General features: G+C 41.4%; 1 protein-coding gene across 9 annotated transcripts in view; it reads right to left on the bottom strand.

Annotated features, from left to right (window-relative positions):
* lypd6 (LY6/PLAUR domain containing 6) overlaps positions 1–22,233 on the bottom strand; it is a 263,634-nt gene that overhangs the window by 14,506 nt on the left and 226,895 nt on the right. For 7 of the 9 annotated variants that reach the window (XM_069930511.1, XM_069930507.1, XM_069930508.1 and 4 more), the window contains one exon: positions 21,029–21,477. The exons of the other annotated variants lie outside the window; for them this stretch is intronic. In XM_069930511.1, the coding sequence (XP_069786612.1) occupies positions 21,310–21,477 (168 nt within the window). In that variant the 3' untranslated portion in view covers positions 21,029–21,309. Of the gene's footprint in view, positions 1–21,028; positions 21,478–22,233 lie in introns of those variants that run through there. 9 annotated transcript variants of the gene reach the window in all.

Below are 22,233 nucleotides of genomic sequence, written 5' to 3' on the forward strand. Positions count from 1 at the left end.
TTAGAGAAAAGTGGCACTAGATGCCAACGCTGTTGTGTTACATGCCTCAACTTCTGTGCTCCTGGAAAGCCGGCTTGCAGTGTAAAAATACATGATGACCCGGCATTATGCCATCTTTGTTCAGTTCAGTGTAACAACCAAAGCCAGCTTAATGCCATGTCTTCTTTATGGCACTATCATGGGATTTATTTGTCAAAAAACATGAAAGAAATAAATATAAATAAATTGACTGTGCAATTGTCATATTGGTTGGTGGGCTCACAGAGAATGAATCTGGACACAAGTGTTACAATCTCATGTAACTATAATTAACACACAGTAGATAAACAGGGGAGAACATTAAACGATATTCAAGTATTATATTACTTAAACAATGATATAGACATTCACATCAGGCCTAGGTTGGATTCTGATACCAGTGGCCGCCTATACTCTACACATTCACACATTTGAGTACACAATTGCTGTGTGTTGAATATGTTGGTATACAATAACTCAAATGTTCAATCGTAGGAAGGTTCAAACTGGATGCTTTATTAGACTGTGTGCACCTTGCAGCCATGGAGGGCCTTCGACACATACTAAAAATGTCACGTAATGATGTCACACACATATATCATATGCATACATTACACTCCTCCCTCCTCGGCTTTCTTGTCCTCTGACAGAAATATCTATTCCCACAATAATGTTTCTTACCCCCCACCCCATGGGAAACTAGATTAACTATCCATCTACCTGCATTAAACATTATCAATTTACATCTTTTAAAAACTCAGAACATTACATTGCAAGAGTAACTTATCTACATTTAAAATCTTTAGCTGTTTATTACTTCTCTGCAATGAGCTTGTCTGGTTTTCTCATCCTGCCAGAACGTCTCAGTAGCTGGGTAGCCTGTGGCACAGATTCTCCTGAATTTTCTTCATCTCTCCAGTTCTGGCATCTCAGATTCTGCAATATCCTCTCCAACTGGCTGCAACGGTGGTGATCATACCTCATCTCCATGTTCAGAAGATGACTCTCCTGCTTCTTGACTATCTTGCCACAGTGTTCGCTCAGCAGTGGATGACTCAATGCAGACTTGTTCCTTGGTGATCTTCACCACATGCAGAAGGCAAGTCGAAATCTGCCTTTCTCATCTGATGAGTGTGGCGTTTCCACACATGGCAGTCATCCATGCTGACAAGGTGGGACTTGGGTGCCGTGCGCTCAGTGATTATACCCCTATGCCAGGCACCTTCCGCCTTAAAGTCTTTCACCAGTACTTGATCACCTGGATAGAATTCTTGCAAATTCTGCCTCTTGTGGTGTTGCTTCTGATCATTCTGCTTGACTTCTCCTGTGGTTTCCCCACTGGGTTTTATCAGGGACAACCTCGTGCGAAGTTCACGTCCCAGGAACAAACTGGATGGTGTTTGTCCTGTGGTTGGGTGTTTCATTGATCAATATGACAGCAGAAATCTGTTCAAGCACTGCTGAGTGCTGCGACTCGTGCTTTTGCTAGCACTCAACGAATGATTGGACCATTCGCTCCGCTGCCCCATTGCTTGCACCATGGTAGGGTGCAACTAGCATTTGCCTACAGAAGATAGTCAAAAGTGCTGAGATCATCATTGGAGACCCCCCCCCTAAACCCTATTAATGACATTTACTGGGACCATTGTATACAGAGGGCTCAAAGGATGTTTAAGAATTCCTACCATCCATCTTACAATCCCTGTGACCTATATCCAACAGGAAGGAGGAACAGGAGAGGCTATGGCTAAGGGAGTGGGAATTGCTTTTATGCTTCAGCAGTGAAACTACTGAACAATACCCTGTCACCAGTGAGATCTCTTTGCTGCATATTTTATTAATTTTGAATTATATTTTATTCACTAATTGTGGGAATATCTTGTTTTATGTGATGATTGTAATGTGGATACACCATGGTCTGGACAAATGTTATTCTATTTGGTTGCATATATGTACAGTCAGATGAGAATGACCTAGAACTTGACTGCTGGAGTCTAGCTCTGGCAAAGCTCCAGCGATGCTTGATTCTCAAAGTTTAACATTCCATTTTCAGTGGCCTGTTTTCAGAGCGCTTATGATCTTTTAATAATTCACAGCTCTGATTTGAGCCTTTAGAAAAGGTTACACAGGTTTTCAGTACATTCAGAAAGAAAATATTTGATGATTATGCATCTGTGGTCTCGATTTTAAAGTTGACAGGTAGAATTGGGTTCATTACCTAAACCTAATTTGAAGTTAGTGTGAGAGATGATATATATCATTTACCTAGTCGGTTGTCATAATCATAATCATAACAATTACAGCACGGAAACAGGCCATTAGGTCCTTCTAGTCCGCACCGAACCAAACACCCCCTTCTAATCCCACCACCCTGCACAATGCCCATAACCCTCCATCTTCCTCTCATCCATATACCTGTCCAACCTTTTCTTAAATAATACAATTGACTCCGCCGCCACTATTTCTCCCGGAAGATCATTCCACACAGCTACCACTCTCTGAGTAAAGAAGTTCCCCCTCATGTTACCTCTAAACCTCTGCCCCTTAATTCTTAACTCATGTCCTCTTGTTTTAATCTTTCCTCCTCTTAACGGAAATAGTCTATCCACATCCACTCTGTCTATCCCTTTCATAATCTTAAATACTTCTATCAAATCCCCTCTCAACCTTCTACGCTCCAAAGAATAAAGACCCAATCTGTCCAATCTCTCCCCATACTCCAGATGCTTAAACCCAGGCAACATTCTGGTAAACCTTCTCTGCACTCTCTCCACTCTGTTTATATCCTTCCTATAATTAGGCGACCAGAACTGCACACAGAACTCCAAATTAGGCCGCACCAACGTCTTATACAATCTCAACATCACCTCCCAACTCCTATATTCCATGCAATGATTGATAAAGGCCAGCATACTAAAAGCCTTCTTCACCACCCTATTCACGTGAGTTTCTACCTTCAGGGAACGATGTACCGTCACTCCTAAATCTTTCTGCTCTTCTGTATTCCTCAATGCTCTCCCATTTACCACATATGTCCTATTCTGATTCTTCTTACCAAAATGAAGCACCTCACACTTATCAGCATTAAATTCCATCTGCCATTTTTCAGCCCACTTTTCTAAGCAGGCCAAATCCCTCTGCAATCCTAGAAAACCTTCTTCATTATCCACTATTCCACCTATCTTAGTATCGTCTGCATATTTACTAATCCAATTCACCACCCCATCATCTAGATCATTAATGTATATAACGAACAACAATGGGCCCAATACAGATCCTTGAGGCACACCACTGGTCACCGGCCTCCAACCTGACAGACAATTATCCACTACCACTCTCTGGCCTCTCCCTTTCAGCCAATGTTCAATCCATTTGACTATCTCAAAATTTATACCTAAAGACTGCACCTTCCTAACTAACCTTCCATGTGGTACCTTATCGAAGGCCTTACTGAAGTCCATATAGACAACATCCACTGCGTTACCCTCATCCACATTCCTAGTCACCTCTTCAAAAAATTCAATCAGATTGGTCAAACATGACCTTCCTCCCACAAATCCATGTTGAGTGCTCCTGATCAGACCCTGTCTATCCAGATGTTTATAAGTACTATCTCTAAGAATTTTCTCCATTAATTTACCTACCACAGACGTCAAACTTACAGGCCGATAGTTGCCAGGCTTCCTCCTTGAACCCTTTTTAAATAACGGAACCACATGCGCAATGCGCCAATCCTCCGGCACTATCCCCATATCTAATGACATTCGAAAAATTACCGCCAGAGCCTCTACTATTTCCTCCTTCACTTCTCTCAATGTCCTGGGGAAGATCCCGTCTGGTCCCGGAGACTTATCCACCTTTATATTCTTCAAAAGCCTTAAAACTACACCTTTTGTAATCTCTATATTCCCCATATTTACCCAATTTGCTTTTTTATCCCACATCTCCCAATATCCTTCTCCTTAGTGAATACCGAAGAAAAGAAACTGTTCAATATCTCCCCCATTTCTCTAGGTTCCACACACAGTTTTCCACTCTGATTTTCTAAGGGACCAATTTTGTCTCTCGCTTTCCTCTTACTATTAACATATTTGTAGAACTCTTTTGGATTAGTTTTCACCCTGCTTGCCATAGTTTTCTCGTACCTTCTTTTAGCTTTCCTAATTCCTCTCTTAAGATTCCTCTTACATTCAATGTATCTTTCAAACATCTCCTTAACTCCATGCTTCTTATATCTAATGTACGCCTCCCTTTTTCTTCGAACCAAGTTTCCAATATTCCTTGAAAACCACGGCTCTCTCAAACCTTTTGCCCCTCCTTTTAACCTAACAGGAACATAAAGCTTTTGCAGTCTCAAAATCTGATCTTTAAAAGACTTCCATCTCTCTACTACATCCTGCCCATAAAACAAATTGTCCCAATGCACACCCTGCAAGTCCTTTCGCATCTCCTCAAATCTAGCTTTCTAAAACCTCAATCCTTGGCCCTGATTTCTCTCTTTCCATAATGACATTGAAGCTGATGGCATTATGATCACTGGACCCGAAGTGCTCGCCAACACTAACCTCCATCACTTGACCCATCCCATTTGCCAACAGTAGATCTAGCACTGCTCCTTCTCTGGTCGGCACCTCTACATATTGTTGTAAAAAACTATCTTGCACACATTTCACAAACTCTAACCCATCCATTCCTTTCACAGAATGTGTTTCCCAATCTATATGTGGAAAATTAAAATCTCCCATAATTACAACCCTGTGCTTATCACAAATATCTACTATCTCCCTACAGATTTGCTCCTCTAGGCCTCGGTCCCCTCCGGGTGGTCTATAATACACCCCTACAAGTGTAACCTCTCCTTTCCTACTCCTCAGTTCCACCCAAATAGCCTCCGTGGATGTGCCCTCTAATCTATCCTTCCTAGGCACCGCTGTAATATTTTCCCTGACAAGCAATGCAACCCCACCTCCTCTTGCCCCTCCGACTCTATCACACCTAAAACAACGAAACCCAGGGAAATTCAGTTGCCAATCACATCCCTCCTGCAACCATGTCTCACTAATCGCTACCACATCATACTTCCAAGTATCAATCCACACCTTCAGCTCATCCACCTTTTTTACAATACTCCTGGCATTAAAATATATGAATTTCAGGGATTTCCCATTTTTTAATCCCTGTTTTCCCTCATCTTTAAGAACAACATTATTTACTTTTCCTGACAATTGCCCTTCATCTTCTTCCAGAGCATTTCCCTTCTCTATCACCTGCCCATCCATATTCAAATACTTACTACAAACTTTCATTGTTTTCATTCTAACCTTCTCCTTACTGCTCTGTACTATTTTGTTCCCTCACCCCAACCATTCTAGTTTAAAGGATCCTGAGTAGCCCTAGCAAATACCTCTGCCAGGATTCTGGTCCCCCTGGGATTTAAGTGTAACCCGTCCTTACTGTACAGGTCACATCTCCCCCAAAAAAGGTCCCAGTTATCCAGAAACTTAAAACCCTGCCCCTTACTCCACCCCTTCAGCCACGTGTTAATCCTCCACCTCATCCTATTTCTATTCACACTGTCACGTGGCACAGGGAGTAATCCAGAGATTACCCCCTTTGCGGTCCTTCTTTTTAACTCCCTACCTAACTGCCTGTACTCACTTTTTAGGACCTCTTCTCTAATTCTCCCTATGTTCTGTTACTAATTCATGCATTCATATATTTTTCATGGCAATATAGTTCAGTTGAAGTGCAGCAAATAATAGTTTAACATCATAGTTTTTGATATTAAAATAATGTTCAAATTGATGCCTGTACTAAAGTTATCAATATCTACAATAAGATGGGAGTTTCATGCAATTCAATATCTATTTAACAAATTCCAGTACAGTAAGATCCCTGGTATCTGGCACCTATGGGGATTGGTAGATGGCGGATAAGTGAATTTTCCCGTGCTTGTTGTGTGAATTGGCGAACTAATGCGCCACATTTTACTGTATGCCTTGAGTAGCTTCACATAAATGGCACCATGTTATCTGGCTCGCTGGCAGAGGACAGAGATGTAAATAGTCATTTTTACCTAAGCATAATGCAGCTTTTAACCTAAACACAGGCTTTCCCCAAACCAGAGTCTTTTTCAGCAATGAAATGCATGGTACCTTTTGCTCAGGAAGTTTCCTGCATTGAAAATTAATCATTCCAACCATGAACTCCCAATCCTCCAGATTGCAGTGCCTTTCCAAAGATGAGTAAATAGTCAGGTTTTTAATTATTTTTCATTCCTTTCTCTTTTCTTTTCCGTCAGTTTATTTTTGATTCACTTTCTGCATTAGATGTCTCAATTGGCTTCACCCTCTCTGTATCATTTCTCACAATGATTTGACTAATTAGGGAGGTTCCCTGTTGCTTGACTGGCCTTGTAAGTCACAGCTGTTCTCAGTGCAACATCATCAGCTGCCATTCCAGCAACCATTTCTTTATTTGTTCACAGGATGTGGATATTGCTGGCACTGAGTTGCCCTTCAACTGGAGCATCAATCATACAGAATACTGTAAAGGTTAAATGTGCAATGTACCAACGTAGCTTTCTTTTAAATTCTTGAACATGCAATGGGTTTAACCACCAAGGCAAGTATTTATTGTCAATGCTTAATTGCCTATGAATTCAATCACTTGCTAATCCACTGGGCAATTAAGAACCTACACATTGTTGGTCTGCAATCACACAACCAAGACAGTACATTTGCTTCTTGAAGGAACATGGGAGTAAGGTAAGTTTTTATATCAATTTGGTAGCATTCTTATCGCTGTTATTGATGCAAGGGCTATTTATACTTAAATCTCAATATTTTTGCATTAAATATGGTCTTAATGCATATAAAACAAATTTCCAACAGGCTTTCTAAATATTCGAGTGTTGATTGAAGATTCATGAGGTATCTCTTCAGAAACCACATTTATCTTTGTATTAATAGCCTCAATAAAACGTAGCTTGTTGAACTTGAGGTGGAGTCCAGAAATTTTTTATAACCATATAACAATTACAGTACAGAAACAGGCCATCTCGGCCCCTCTAGTCCACACCTTTTTAACTGATCTCTTCTATTCTCAGCTAACCGCTCCCTGTCCCTATCCCTCCAATCCACTCACATCCATGCACTTACCCAACCTTCTCTTAAATGACAAAACTGATCCTGCTGCATTCACCTCTTCCAAAAGGTCATTCCACTCAGCCACTACTCTCTGAGTGAAGAAACTTTCTCTCATGTTACTTCTAAACTTTTTCCCCCAAACCTTAACTTATGACCCCTCGTTCCAATCTCACCTACCCTCAAGGGGAAGAGCCTGTTCACATCTACTCTATCCATTCACCTCATAATTTTAAATACCTCTATCAAATCCCCCCCCCCCCAATCTTCTATGCTTCAGTGAATAAATACCCAGTCTACTCATTGTTTCTTTATATTCTAGATACTGCAATCCAGGCAGTATTTTAGTAAATCTTCTCTGCACCATCTCTACCTTATTGATATCCTTCCTATAATTTGGCGACCAGAACTGCACACAGTATTCCAAAAATTGGCCTCACCAATGCTTTGAACAGTCTCAATGTCACCTCCCAGCTCCTATATTCTATGCCTTGATTTTTAAAGGCCAGCAGACCAAAAGCCTTCTTTACCACCCTATCTACATGAGCATCTACTTTCAAAGAATGATGAACCATTATTCCAAAATTTCTCTGTTCCTCTGCATTCCTTAATGCCCTCCCCTTCACTGTGTATGTCCTGTTTTAATTATTTTTCCCAAAATTAAGCACTTTACACTTATTAATATTAAACTCCATCTGCCATCTTTCAGCCCACTCTCCTAAGCAGTCCAAATGCTTCTGCAGTCTTCTGAAAACCATCTTCATTATCCACAACTCCCCTTATTTTTGTATCGTCCACATATTTACTAACCCAATTTACCACTCCATCATCCAAATCATTAATGTAAATGACAAACAACAGGGACTCAATACCGAGCCCTGAGGCACACAAATCATCACCGGCCTCCATCCTGACAGGCATTTATCCACCATGACTCTTTGGCATCTATCTTCTAGCCTCTATTGAACCCATCTGACTATCTCAACATTAATACCAAGCACCTGAAACTTCCTTACCAACCTTCCATGTAGAACTTTATTGAAGGCCTTGCTGAAATACATATAGACATCTATTGCTGTACCCTCATCAACCTTCCTAGTCATCTCCTTAAAAAAATTCAACAAGACTTGTCAAACATGACCTTCCCCGCACAAACCCACGATGATTGTCTCTGATCAGTCCCTGCCCCTCTAGATACTTATACATATCATCTCTAAGAATATTTTCTATTAGTTTACCAACCACTGACATCAAACTTACTGGCTGATAATTTGCCAGGCCTACACTTGAGGCCCATTTTCAACAGAGGAACCAAGTTTGCGATATGCCAATCACGCAGCACCATGTCTTCCTCCAGTGACTTGAAAAATCACCATCAGAGCCTCTGCTATTTCCTCCCTGACTTCCCTCCTGGGGAAAATCCCATTGGGACCTGGAGACCTATCTACCTTTATATGCATCTAAAGTTCCAACACCCCCTCTTTCCTAATCTCTACATTTTCCATAATTACCCTTTTTTCCCCTCTTATCCTACATGATTCCATATCCTTTTCCCTAGTGAATACCAAAGAGAAGAACTCATTCAATATCTCCCCTCTCTCATTCAGCTCCACACATAGTTGTCTGCTTTGATTCACTAATGGACCAATTTCATCCTTCACTTTCCTTTGCTATTCACATATTTGTAAATACTCTTTGGATTTACTTTCACCCTGTTTGCTATAGCCACCTCATACCTTCTTTTCACTATCCAAATTTCTTTCAAGCTTTTTATAATCCATGTATTTTTCAAGCATCTAGTCCATACCTTGCTTCTTGTATTTAATGTTGGCCTCCCTTTTACATCGAACCAACTTTCTAATCTCCCTTGAAAACCATGGCCCTCTCGAACTTTTGGCCCTGTCTTTTATCCTAACAAGAACAAAAAGATTCTGAACCCTCAAAATCTCACCTTTAAATGAACTCCAATTCTCCTCTACCTCCTTTCCATAAAACAAATCAGCCCCTACCACAGACATAGGGAGGAAGATAATTCTCATATCATATCATTAAGTCTGGCTTACCTCCACTCAAAAACATTCAGCATTGGACCAGACCTATCCCTTTCCATTATTTTTATATTGAAACTAATGGTACCATAATCACTGGATCCAAAGTGCTCCCTAACACACACCTCCTTGACCTGCCCTACCTCATTCCCCAACAGTAGATCAAACACTGTCTTTTCTCTACTGGGCATCTCAACATATTGCTGCAAAAAACTATAATTTTACAAATTATAATCCATCCAGCCCCTTCACAGAATGAGTTTCCCAATCTATATTAGGAAAATAAAATTCCCCATTAACACAACCCCGTACTTATTACAAATCTCAGCTATTTCCTTAAACATATGCTCCTCTATTTCTCACTCTCCACTAGGTGGTCTACCCTTATAATTGTAACCTCTCCTTTTCTATTTTTTTAATCCCACTCATACCGCCTTCCTTGACGACCCCTCCAATCTATCTCACATCAGCACCACTGTAATCCATGAAAAGCAATGCCACCCCCCCCAACCCACCCCTCCAATTCTATTACACCTTAAGCAGCTAAATCCCGGAATATTTAGCTGCCAGTCACATCTCCTGCAACCACGTCTCACTAATCGCCTCCATGTCATACTGCTAAGTGTCTATCCATACCTAGACCTCATCCACCTTCCTTACTCTAATACTCCTAGCATTAGAGTAAATGCATTTCAGAGATTTCCCATATCTTACCTTCTGCTTACCCCATCCTTATGGACAACTTTTATTTATTACCATCATCCCACCCACCATCATGCCACTGATTCTTATCCTTATCGATCACCTGTCTATCCACCCCCAAACTTTCTCTATAAGCCTTCTCTATTTGCGGACAAACCTACTCTTTGCTCTTCTCCTTTATATGCACCCCTTCCCCCAACCACACTATTTTAAAGCCTCCTTAGTAGCTGTTGCAATTTCCTCCGCCCAGATCCTGTTCTCTCTGTGATTCAGATGTAGCCCATCTATTTGGTACAGGTCCCACCTCCCCCAAAATAGGTCCCAGTGATCCAAGAACTCTAATCCCTGTCCTTTATTCCACCCCTTTAGCCATGCATTAATCCTCCATCTGATACTATTCCTGCCCTCATTATCATGTGGCACAGGAAATAATCCAGAGATTACCCCCTTTGTGGTCCTTTTTAGCTTCCTACCTAACTCCCTATAATTTTTAGGACCACTTCACTCTTCCTCCCTATGTCATTGGTACCAACATGTACCATGACCTCTGGCTCAATACCATCCCCCTTTAGGATGTCATGGACATGAGAAGTTACATCCCAAATCCTGGCACCAGTGAGGCAAATCACCATCTGGTTTTCTTTATTGTATCCACAGAATCCCCTATCTGTCCTCCTGACCATTGAATTCCCTATAACTATTGCCCTCCTTTTCCTTTCCCTACCCATTTGGGCTACCAAGGCTGTCCTTGCCCTGGAGGTTCAGCCACTGATGCCTTCCCCAGCCTGACTCTCCCCACCAACAGTACTCAAGGAGGAGTACCTATTGTTGAGGGATATAGGCACAGAGGACCTCTCTTGTGCCTGTATCTTCCCTTTCCCTCTCCTAACTGTAACCCACTGATCCTCCTCCCGTGGACCTGGTGAGACCGCCTGGTTATAACTCCTATCTATGATGGCCTCACTCTCCCTGATCAGAGCGAGGTCATAGAGCTGCATGACCCTGAGATGCTACAGTCCCTGAGATACTACAGGTCAGCACACCGAGTGCAGATGCGGATGTCTGGGAGGCTAGAAGACTACATCTAACACTGAGAACAGCAAACTGCTCTCACACACATCCCTTCTCTCTCCATATATATACCAGAATTTATAGGCTTACCTTTCTCTTTACTCTCTCCATGTTCCACCTCCTCCGTACACAGCCCAAGCTCCAGTCACCACCTCCTCTGACTCACTGCTCGAACTGTATGACCTATCATTTTATATTCTGCCCAAAATGAAACAGTTAAGATTGTTGGGAAATTAGGAGAAAAATTTGTTCAACCATATTGTTTTCCGAATGTGGCAAGGGTGAATTTATTATCGACCTTTCGTCTTGCTGCAAATTAGCCACCTGGAGCTGCTGCAGTTCTGGAAAGGTTGAGGTAACAATCAGGATGATCGGGTTGTGCATGACTTGAAAGATCCTTTCATCCTTCCACATTGTAGGAGGATGTTCTATGTGAGTTATCCTAAGCCCCTTTCACACTTGCATCCCAGTAAATCGGCCATTCAGTGTCCCAGGATAGGAATGGGGGTTTGGCCTTTCACACTAGACCACTCCTAACTGGGACACTGAACGCTTTCACACTTGCAAGGGTTTATCCCTGGTGTTTGGTCTGGTCTACCTTTAATCGGAAGAGCCTGCAATGCAATTGCCAGTTTTACACTTGCCTGATCTCAACGCCGGGGATTAAACTAGGGGTCCAGGCCGGCAATCCCCGACGTGAGATGACGTCATCTGTCACTGCAGATTTTACTTACAGACTTGCCACTTTAAAGGTTGATTGGTGTTCAATTCCTGGGATCACTGGCAAGTGTGAAAGGGGCACTAGTGCAACATTGCAGGGCTTCTCGCAGATGATACAAACTTCAGTTGCTAAATCTGTAGTTGCAATCCCTCTTTTAATATGGATTGATCTTATTTGTGGTATAAAAGAATGTTGCAATGTCTCAATAATGACAATGACAATTCAGGCACATACATTTTGAAAATTTAAACTTACTTGAATAAATAAAAGTCGGACTTTCTTCCCTGTAATGGAGGAGGCTGCAAGGTAACCTTATAGAGGTGCATAGATAAGATGAATCGACTGTCTTTTTCCCAGTGTAGGGGAGTCGAGAATTAGAGGAGCATCCTCAATTTAAGGGAGAAGAGATTTGAAGGGGACCTGGTGCACTTTTTTTCACACAGAGGGTGGTGGGTATATGGGAAGAGTTGTTGACTAAGCTGTAAATGAGGGTGCAATTGCAGTGTGACATTGAGTCAGGGCATTAGTATAGGCAAACGTTCAGAGGGATCTGGGCAAATGGGATTAGCTCGGTAGACAACTTGTTTGGCAAGGTTACAGTGGCCTGAAGGTCTCTTTCTGAATGTGACTCTATGACATTAATGCATTTTTTAAAAGAAACTTTAGTTTTTAATTGCATTTTTTAAAACAAAACACTTCCATTAAACAAATTTTCAATATCTGATGAAAATGTCATCTTTTTCATATTTGCAATTGGTCATTTTTTAATTTCTTCAAGCTCTGTGGTGTTGGTGACAGTTTGTGCGCAATAAATAAAAACAGAAAATGCTGGTAACACCTGAAAAGGTCAAAGAGCATTAGTGGAAATGGAAACATTGTTCAAGTTTAAGGTCAAAGACCCGACCATTCATCAGATATTGAAAGATCTGATGAATTCTCTTCAACTTTAAATTTGACTTCTCTTTGACCTGGAACATTAACTCTTTCCCCAGGTGTTATCTCAACTGCTGAGCATGTCCAGCACTTTCTGTTTCATTTCTAGCATGTGCTAGGTTTTAAAAAAATATTTGTTAGGCATTGGATAAATACACACAGTTGCTTCAAATGTTTTATTTATTTCTGCTTTAATGTAAAACTGATGAAATGGTGATGGAAACACATGGCTTTTCAAATGTTTGACTATACATTTAACATCAATGAGCTAGCAAGTACAAAAATAATCCATGAAATCTTTATCATGGATTTGCACAGAGTGCAATGTGTCACTTACTGTTTGTACCTTCAACTATGCAACCTGTCAATGCAGTGCACCACGAGTGCAATAGTTACATGTATGGATCTGAGATTTTTAATATCTGTGAAAATATTAATCACGAGTTGACCAAAAACAAATGTTGCATTCATGCATAATAATCGAGGGTTAATTAGTGAAGGAACAGCAATGTGCATTGGGGGGAAAATGTCAGATAAAGCATCTATATATCCAAACTCTGCAGCATGTTCCTTTAGTCCAGCCATTCTCAATCATCTTTTGCCTTTGGGTCCCTTAGGACTCTGCTCAAAGTTTCTGGGACCCCTTCCCTGTGAAGCAGTCAAGTTTAGTTGTTTTTCTGTACTTTTCTCTTACTGACTACATTTAAAAAAAAAACATGTAAAATATGATTTCAGTCTGTGGCCACCTTTAAATGTTCTGTGGCCCCAAGCGGGGGTTGGGGGGGGAGGTCTTGCATGTCCCCCGTTTAAGAATGGCTGTGTTTACACCACTGCCCAACATTGCCTTTGAGGACACATGAATATTTTTGGTCTCTTGATTAACATTTGGAATAATTCAAGTTTTCTTTCAAAGATAAATGCTTAGAGATTTTAATGACACATGGGATCACAGAAATTATCGTTTCAATTAGCTACCATCCGGAAACTGGTTGGTGTTTGCCTGGCATTGGTCTCATGATGGGATGTTTTCTCCACCAATGGCAGAAGTTGAATGCCCCAGGGTCCCTGGGGTCATGTTGCAATTCTACAAATCTCTAGTGAGATCACACTTAGAATATTGTGAATCTCACAGACTCATGAATGAGATAGCAAGTAAATGAAAAAAACACCAAAAGTGGTGGTACAGTGAAGAGAGAAGAAGGCTGTAAGGTTACAGCAGGATCAAAATCCAATGGAAACGTGGGTGAAGGAATGGCAGCTTTCACGAATGTGATGCAATGCCAAAAACCATGGTTAGACATAGGCCCATGGCGAGTGTTGTAGAACAGAGAGAAATTGGGGTACAAGAACATTGCTCCTTGAAAGTGGTAATGCAGGCAGATTGGATGATGAAGAAGGCTCATGGCATGCTTGCTTCATGAGTTGGGCATTAAGTACAAGAGCTGGATGTACAAGGTACTGGTGAAACCACATGAAGTAGTGAGTGAAGTTCTGGTCGCCATGAAATTTGGAAAGCTGACTTCTGCAGAGAGGATGTGGAAAATATTCACGGGACTCTTGCCAAAATTGGAGGGCTTGAATTATAAGCAGAGACTGAAGAGGCTGGGTCTGTTTTCCCTAGAGCTAAGCAGGTTGAGGTGTGAAAAATCATGAACAGCAGAAATAAGAGTCAGTCTTTCTCAAGGCAGAGACATCTAAACCAAGACAGCATATTGGAGGGAGTGGAGAGTACCAATTTCCTTGAAGTTCACCTAACTAGAGATTGATCATGGACGCTCAACATCATATCACTTTGTCACTTTCACAGCAGCTCCACTTCCCAAGGAGACTGAAGCAGGCAAGTCTACTGGCTATCATTTTGGCTACCTTCTTTTGGAGCTCTACTGGGAGTGTCCTGGCCAACTACATCACCAGTGTGATATGGTTGCTGCAGGGAAATGGATTGGAGGTCAATCCACAGGACGATAAGAGTGTTAGGGAGGATCACTGGAGTTTCCCTACCCCCACCCCCATTCTCCAAAATTAATGTGATCTACTTGGATTGTTGTCTGAAGAGGGCATGCAAAATCATTGAGGACCCCTTCCACCCTGCACACAGCATCTTTCACTGCTCCTGTCAGGGAAGAGATACAGGATTATCAGAGCCAGCACCGCCAGGCTGAGAAACAGTTTCTTCTTCCCATGACACCAAGTATTCAGTAGGGAGAATAATTAAAAGTGAAGTACAGTAGACCTTGGCAGATACTGTGAAACCGAGTTCAGAGTATTGAGAAGGTTTAACAGTGATGTACAATAACCTGTGGAAGATATTGAGAGACCAGGTTCACAGTGGGGAGAAGGTTTAACGGTGATATATGGTAGACTGAGAAAGATACTGTGAGACCAAGTTCACAGGAGTGAGAAGGTTGAACAGAGATTTAACAAAAGCTGTGGCAGATACTGTGATACCAGGTTCACAGTAGGAAGGTGTAACGGTGATGTAAAATAAACTGTGACAGATAAAATTTATCAACGGATAACCTTTGGAACTGCTCACACCAACCATTTGAGATTCTCATCCATACAAAACTATTTATTTATTTGTATTGATGAAATTCTTGCCCTGCATGTGTGTTGTTTGTCTGTATGTGTGTTGTGCCTACTTATGTGTCTGCATCTTGCACGAAGGACCGGAGAACACTTCTTTTGGTTGTACTTGAACAATCTGATAATAAACTTGACAAGGTGAGAGGGGAAAGTTTTTTTTTACACAGCAGGTGGTGGGTATAAGTAATGAGCTGCAGAGGGAGTCATAGCATTGGACACAATTAAAAGATTCAAAATAAATCAGATGGGTACAGAAAGGTTGAGGGGAAGTGGTCCACATTCTCTCATTTTGGGACATTGATTGGCTTCCCCCACATGCAACAAAGACAGGATTTTTCTTGTTCTCACCAGTCTCGGCATCCAACACAACCTTTTCCACCACATACTATGTGATCCCACCACAAGACATATTCTCCTCTCCTCCCCTTTCTGCCTTCCACAGGGACTGCTCCCTCTGTGACTCCCTTGTCCATTCCTCCTTACTGATCGTCCCTTTGGGATCTACCCATGTCACTGCAGATGCTCTCTTTGTGCCCACTCATCCTTCACCACCATTCTGTGCCTCCAACAGTCCTTCCAAGTGGAGTAACATTTCACTTGTGAATCTGCAGGTGTCACCTACCACGTTTGATACTCCTGCTGAGGTCTCCTTGATATCAGAGACTGGATGCAGACTGTTTGATTGCTCTGTATGCCACAATATTGTGTATCCCAGTGGCCACCCATTTCAATTCTCCATCTCGTTCCCTTGCTGTCGTGTCTGCCCATGGTCTTATGTGCTGCCAGACTGGCACCACCTGTAAATTGGAGGAACACCCCCCCATCTTCCTACTGGGCACCCTCCACTGGATGGCATTAATATCAACTTCTCTGCTTTCTTTTAAACCCCCTGCTTTACTGTCATTTCTCCATTCTCTGTCTCTTTTCGCACAGACATGATAAATTCTACCTAGTCGCTTATCACATCCAATTAACACCTTTTGTTGGTCTGGATTCTTTCCCCATTGTTTGAATTCTGAGATTTTCTGATTATTTTCCCCCTCCCCCTGAAGCAGGGCTCAGGCCCAAAACATCAGCAATATATCTTTGTCTTCTACAGATGCTGATAAGACCAGCTGAGTTCCTCCAGCATTTTGGTATTTTTGCTACATTGATTGGTGTGAATGAATTGGGTTGAAGAGCTGGTTTCTCTGCTGTCTTTCTCAATGACTGAAGTGCCTGTATTATCCAATATGTTCTTAGCACTTCCTCAAACTCGATGTTTTGTTGTCATGTTGATGGAGAACTAAATGAGTGGAGTTTCCTTCGGTAATTCAAGCATGGTGTTAAAATGTGCATTTCGAGCTGCATTAATTGGATCAGCCTGTGCCCATGGTATTTGGAAGCTGTTCGTGGCCAGAGGTATTCCCTACCCTGCAGCTTTTGCTCCCTAATGGTCAGAGTTATATGAAAACAGTGGCAACAAAGCTCTACATGGAGCTCCTGATGGACCCACACAGGTCCTGTCTCAGTACATGAATTAAAGTGGGGGGGAAAAAAACCACAACAACCCTTTACGTTTATCAAATTAAACAAATTAGTGGGAAATAGGAGAAGATGTTAGTTCGAACATAGTTTGTCAAAAGAGGCTGAACAATTTACAAGTTTGTGTTCCTTATCAAATTGTCACCTGTGTATGTTTGAGGAAAATTACAATTAAAAAGGAAAGACTTGGATTGGTTTCTATTCCTAATGAAGGGCTCAGGCCCAAAACATTGACTGCTTTTTACTTCCAATAGGCAGTGCATGATCTGCTGAGTTTCTCCAGCTCTTTTGTGTATTGCACTCAACCCCAGCATCTGCAGATTTTGTTATTTAACTCTATTTGAAGTTGTTTTGCCATTGGTATGACCGATGGAATGGTAATGAGACCAAGTTATTACACTTCTAGGGTAATATGGTTCTTTCTAGGGTAATGTGGTTCTTAACTTCAGCTTTGATTGCAATAAAATAAATTGCTCACAAAGTTTGTCAATGTATAGAATGCATACATAAATTCTTTTCAATGTTGGGTTTCATACACAAGTCCCAATATTAGAGGATGTAATTTCATGGTCATCGGAAAGGCAACTGCCACTTGATTTGCATTTTATGATGTGACAAAGCAGTACTGCCTGCATTGTATTAAGTACCAGGTTGTGCTTGAGTCCACACGTGGACATTGAACTTCTGATCTGAGGTCATGGGTGATATCAGCAATGTCCATGTGAGCAGTATATTACAACACAGGAATGGATGTAGCTAGCTACAGTGAAGTAGCTAGCTCCAGTGAAGTAGCTGCTTTCATCTCTGCCTAAGAGGAGGCTGGAATGATTGAAACTAAATTGAAAGTTTAGCTTTCGTCACTGGTGTGTGGTATGTAAATTAATATGAGCATTTGGAGAAGTACAGTCTACTCAAGGATAGTCAGCATGGCTTTGTGAAGGGAAGGTTGTGCCTCACGAGTCAAATTGAGTTTTTTGAAGAAGTAAAAAAAAGAAATTGATGAGAGTAGGGTGATCTACATGGGTTTTAGCAAGGCATTTGACAAAGTCCCCATGAGAGACTCATCCAAAAAGTCATGAGACACAGTATCAGTTGAAAATTAGCTGTATGGATTTTTTTTTAATTGGCTTGTAGGAAGAAAGCAGAAAGTAGTAGTGGAAGGAAGGTTTTCTGCTTGGAGGTTGGTGATTAATGGAGTTTCTCAAGGATCTGTTCTGGGACCCCTGCTCCTTGTGATTTTTTCTTTATATATAAATGACCTGGATGAAGAGGTATATGGATAGCTCAGTGTTTGTGGATGACACAAAGGTTAGAGGAGTTGTGGTTGGAGCTGAAGGATACAAGAGGATATAGACAGGATGCAGAATTGGGCAGATGAATTTCAATCCGTATGAGTATGAGTTAATGCATTTTTGAAGGACAAACATGAAGGCTGAGCACAGGGTTAATGGTCAATTACTTGAGTGTGGATGAACAGAGTGACCTTGGGGTGCAAATCTATACATCCCTCAAGGTCTCCACAGAGGTTGACAGGATAGTTAAGGCAGCCTATGGGTTCAGGAGTAGTGAGGTCATGTTACAACTCAACAAATCTTTGGTAAGACCATACTTAGAATATTGTGTTCAGTTCTGGTCACCTCATTATGGGAGGGATGTGGAGATTTATCAGGATGATGTGTGAATTGGGAAACAAGTCTTGTGAGGCAAGGTTGATTCTTTTCTCTTTGGAGCATAGGAGGATGAGAGGAGATTTAATAGAGGTCTACAAGATTGTGACAGCCAGTACCTGTTTTTCAGGGCAGGATCAGCAAACACCAGAGGACATATGTACAAAGTGAAGGGAAGGACGTTTAGGGGAGTCATCAGGGGTTGGGTGCCTGGAATGCCTTGGGGGCATTTAAGTGTTTCTCAGACACATGGATGAAAGAAAAATATGGGGTAGCGGAGTTCAGTATTTTTTTAAGGGATATATAGGTCAGCACATCATTGAGGTCTGAGGGCCTGTACTGTGTTGTATTGTTCTATGCTCCCTATAAGAGGTAGGGTCTATTTTCGAATGCATTAACTAACCTGAACTAAACCAATCCTACTGAAAATGGCTCTCAGGCCCCCTTTAGACATTTCCATGCTCATGTCTTCTCCCCGCCCACCCCCCCCCCCCCCCCATCCTTCTTGCCAGCAGGTCTGATTTTTGAAGTAGATTTAGAAATGTATTTAGCAGTAAAGGAGATGGAGCAAAATAACACTTTTGTCATCAACACTGACTTCTCTGGTTTCCATAATCTCTCCCCTCCCCCTCCACAACACCATTTTATTCAGCCAGCCTGCTTTTTGCTCAGACCTAAATCATTTGTTATGTATCGTTGCTGTATAAAGAATGGTGCATCACCTTCTGAGCATTTCCAGTAGTTAATTGAATTGTATATCCTAAATGGTGTGGTAAAGTAAATTCATCATTTGGTTAGAACTACTGCTGGCATTATATGGCTCTTTAATGTAGTAAAATATCACACAAAAACTTTACCAATGTATTACCAAATCAATTTTTATGCCAAATTGCGCAAGGTTATAATAAGACAGAAGTGGTCTTCCAAGAGTATCCTATGCAAGAGAGCAGAGGTAGACATCAAGGAATGTCCTAAAGAGGGGAGAGGGGACTGTCAGGGAACTACACTATAGAAGGGATCACCTCCAATGATGAGCAGGACTGAACCCATTCATGAATTTAAAAGCAAGGGAGTGTTTGTAAATACACCAAAAAGACCATCTACTGGAGGAACTCAGCAGGTTGAACAGCATCAGTAGAGAAAAAAAAGTCATCCTTCATCATGAAGGATTCTGACCCAAAAACTTGACCATTGCCCAAATTCCATGATTGACATGTGTCTCCAGTTTCACAATGGAGCTGTGGCAGGACTGGGAGCAAGTGAAGTTTTGTGAGAGCAGCTGAGGAGTAAATAAGTTTTGAGTAAGTTGAGGTTTAAAGAAAATTATGGGGAGTACTGAGTTGAGGATGGTGGTAATGAGGTGGAAAAATCCAGACTTGAGCTAGCAAAGGCAACGTTAGAACTTCAGTGGTGGATGTGAGACAAAATGGAGCAATGTTTTTGAGGTAGAAGTAAGTGCTTTGTCGATTGGTCATATGGTTAAAAGCTCAACTTGGAGTCAAATAAATATTAGAATGCAAGAAATGTGAAAAATAGGAGTAGGTCCCAAGCCCCTCAAATCTGCTCTGCCATTCAACAAATCAGGGCTGACTTTCCTCAGTCCAACATAATTTTTCTGCCATTTCACTGGCCTGCATGGGTTTCCTCCCACCCTTCAAAAATGTTGTAGGTCGATTGGGTGCAATTGGGCCTGTTACTGTGCTGTATGTTTAAAATGTAATTCCTTTCTTCTTAGCAAGTTGCAGGTTACATTTCTAGAAAATCATCCATGCCATTCTATTATATGAACACACTTTTCCTGTTGCATCCCAGGTTAAAAGTAGAGATACATGCTTCATATTAAATCACTTTATCAATAATGACAGTGTGACCCACGTCCATTCTATAAGCATTAAAGACAACATGAGGCTTGGGATGGATAAGGCCCATGTGAAAGAAAACAACAAATTTTGTTGATTTTTAGTTTTAGTTTCTCAAAACTGTGGGTCAATAAGCTTTGGATATGATATCATCAGTTCAATTGTCAATCAAAGTTGGGTCTGTCCTTTGCTGTGTATCCAGTCCAAGGGGGTTGTGGGCAGATGTCCCAGGATGCATCAGCAATCCTGATTCATCAGCAAGGCATTTTCTCCAAAGCATGAGGCTCATGGATGAGGAAAGAGCTTGGGGTGTGGCGATATCAGGGAGAGTGATGGGATTTGCAGATCAGGGCTGATGGAAGAAAGATGGGTAATGGGTTAAAGTGCAGTGACCTGGTGAAAGTGGAGTAAAGGGCTTACTTTACGGAGCAGGCCATTGCTACTGCAGCTCCCCAAAATGCAGCGCATGCTGTGCAAATGGAAGTTCAACATCTTAATCAGTAATTCCGTGCAGAGCTTCATGACATGCAGGTAGGGAGGATAAAATGGGATTAATGTAAAATAGTGTTGCTGGGTGCTTGATGCTCAGTGCGGACTTGGATGGCCAAACGGGCTGTTTTCTTGTGCTTTCTGATTCTGAAAATTGGTGGTGACCCACCAATGCAGCTGAATGGCTTCCTTGGTATTTCAAATGGAAATCAGGTTACTGTGTGTCTTGTGTCATATTAAGGCAGAGTCAGGACTGCTCACTTCATTGTAGTAACATAGGTCTTTATATTTGGTACTGTCAACTTTCCCGTATTCATGCTTGCAATATACACAAAAATAGATAAACAGCTTACAAATATTGATTGACTTCAAATTTTCATCATCAAGCAATCCAAGATTTTTTCCCCCGAATTGCATACAAGACAATAGTTTAGCATTCTTAACCAATTTTTGACAGCAGGTAAGACATTTTACTGTATAAATGTATCATACAAAAATAAATACTATGTTAGATAATGCTGTACATGAAAGTTCAAATAGCGCCAGCTATTCAAAAAAGAACAAGAGAAGACTAATGCACAACAGAGTTACTGCAGAATGAAGAGAATGTTGTGTTGTTTGATTTATAGGAGATAACGTTGCAAATACTGCTTGGGAGACGTTTCTAGGTAATGGGAGGTTACAGATTGTCCCTTCACAACACGAGGTACAGACCTGAAAAAGAGGACACTGAATGTTATAAGGCATACAATGAAAGTATATTTTCTGTGATCCATGAATGAAATCACAGGCTGATCTAATAAGTTGAAATTCAAGCCACTGGTATCTGGCACTGATGGGGGAATTGGTAGATGCTGGATATGTGTATTTTCTGGTTGGTTGAGACTTACTCTTGCAATGCCTAACTAATACATACCTTAATTAAGAATAAAAAGACAAAACCCAAAAATACTATACAGGTACTCCCTGACTTATGCTGTGGGTTTGCGTATTGGAGTTCGCTTAGCGCAGGCATGAGAGTTAAGTACCCTAACGTTATTGAATTCATGCCCTTAACTCTCGTGCCTGCACCAATCAAAGACTCACGCGTGCGCACAGGGATCAAGATGGTCGGGCCTAGCGTGCGGACAAGGTAAGTATGCACATTTTGGCTCTTGCCTGCCCTGTATCCCTGTTATAGTTTGTCAAATACAACATAAACCGTGTAAATTTTATATTTTTCAACAAATTTTCGGTCATAGTTCGCAAGTCAGGGAGTACCTGTACTGTACTTATAAACAAATTCCACTTGCATGAATATATAAACCTTAAACTACTTTATTTTCAGTCACATTCTTTGAAAACATTTACATCTGTAGATTCCGCCCCCTCCTCAGGGCCACCCAAAAGACAAACAATAACATTACAGATAATTAACAATTCCCCCTCCCAATATACAGATAAAGCCTTTGACCTGGGTGACTCTTACTA

Source organism: Narcine bancroftii, chromosome 4 (genome assembly GCF_036971445.1).
Source record: "Narcine bancroftii isolate sNarBan1 chromosome 4, sNarBan1.hap1, whole genome shotgun sequence".
In the NCBI taxonomy this organism is placed as follows: domain Eukaryota; kingdom Metazoa; phylum Chordata; class Chondrichthyes; order Torpediniformes; family Narcinidae; genus Narcine; species Narcine bancroftii.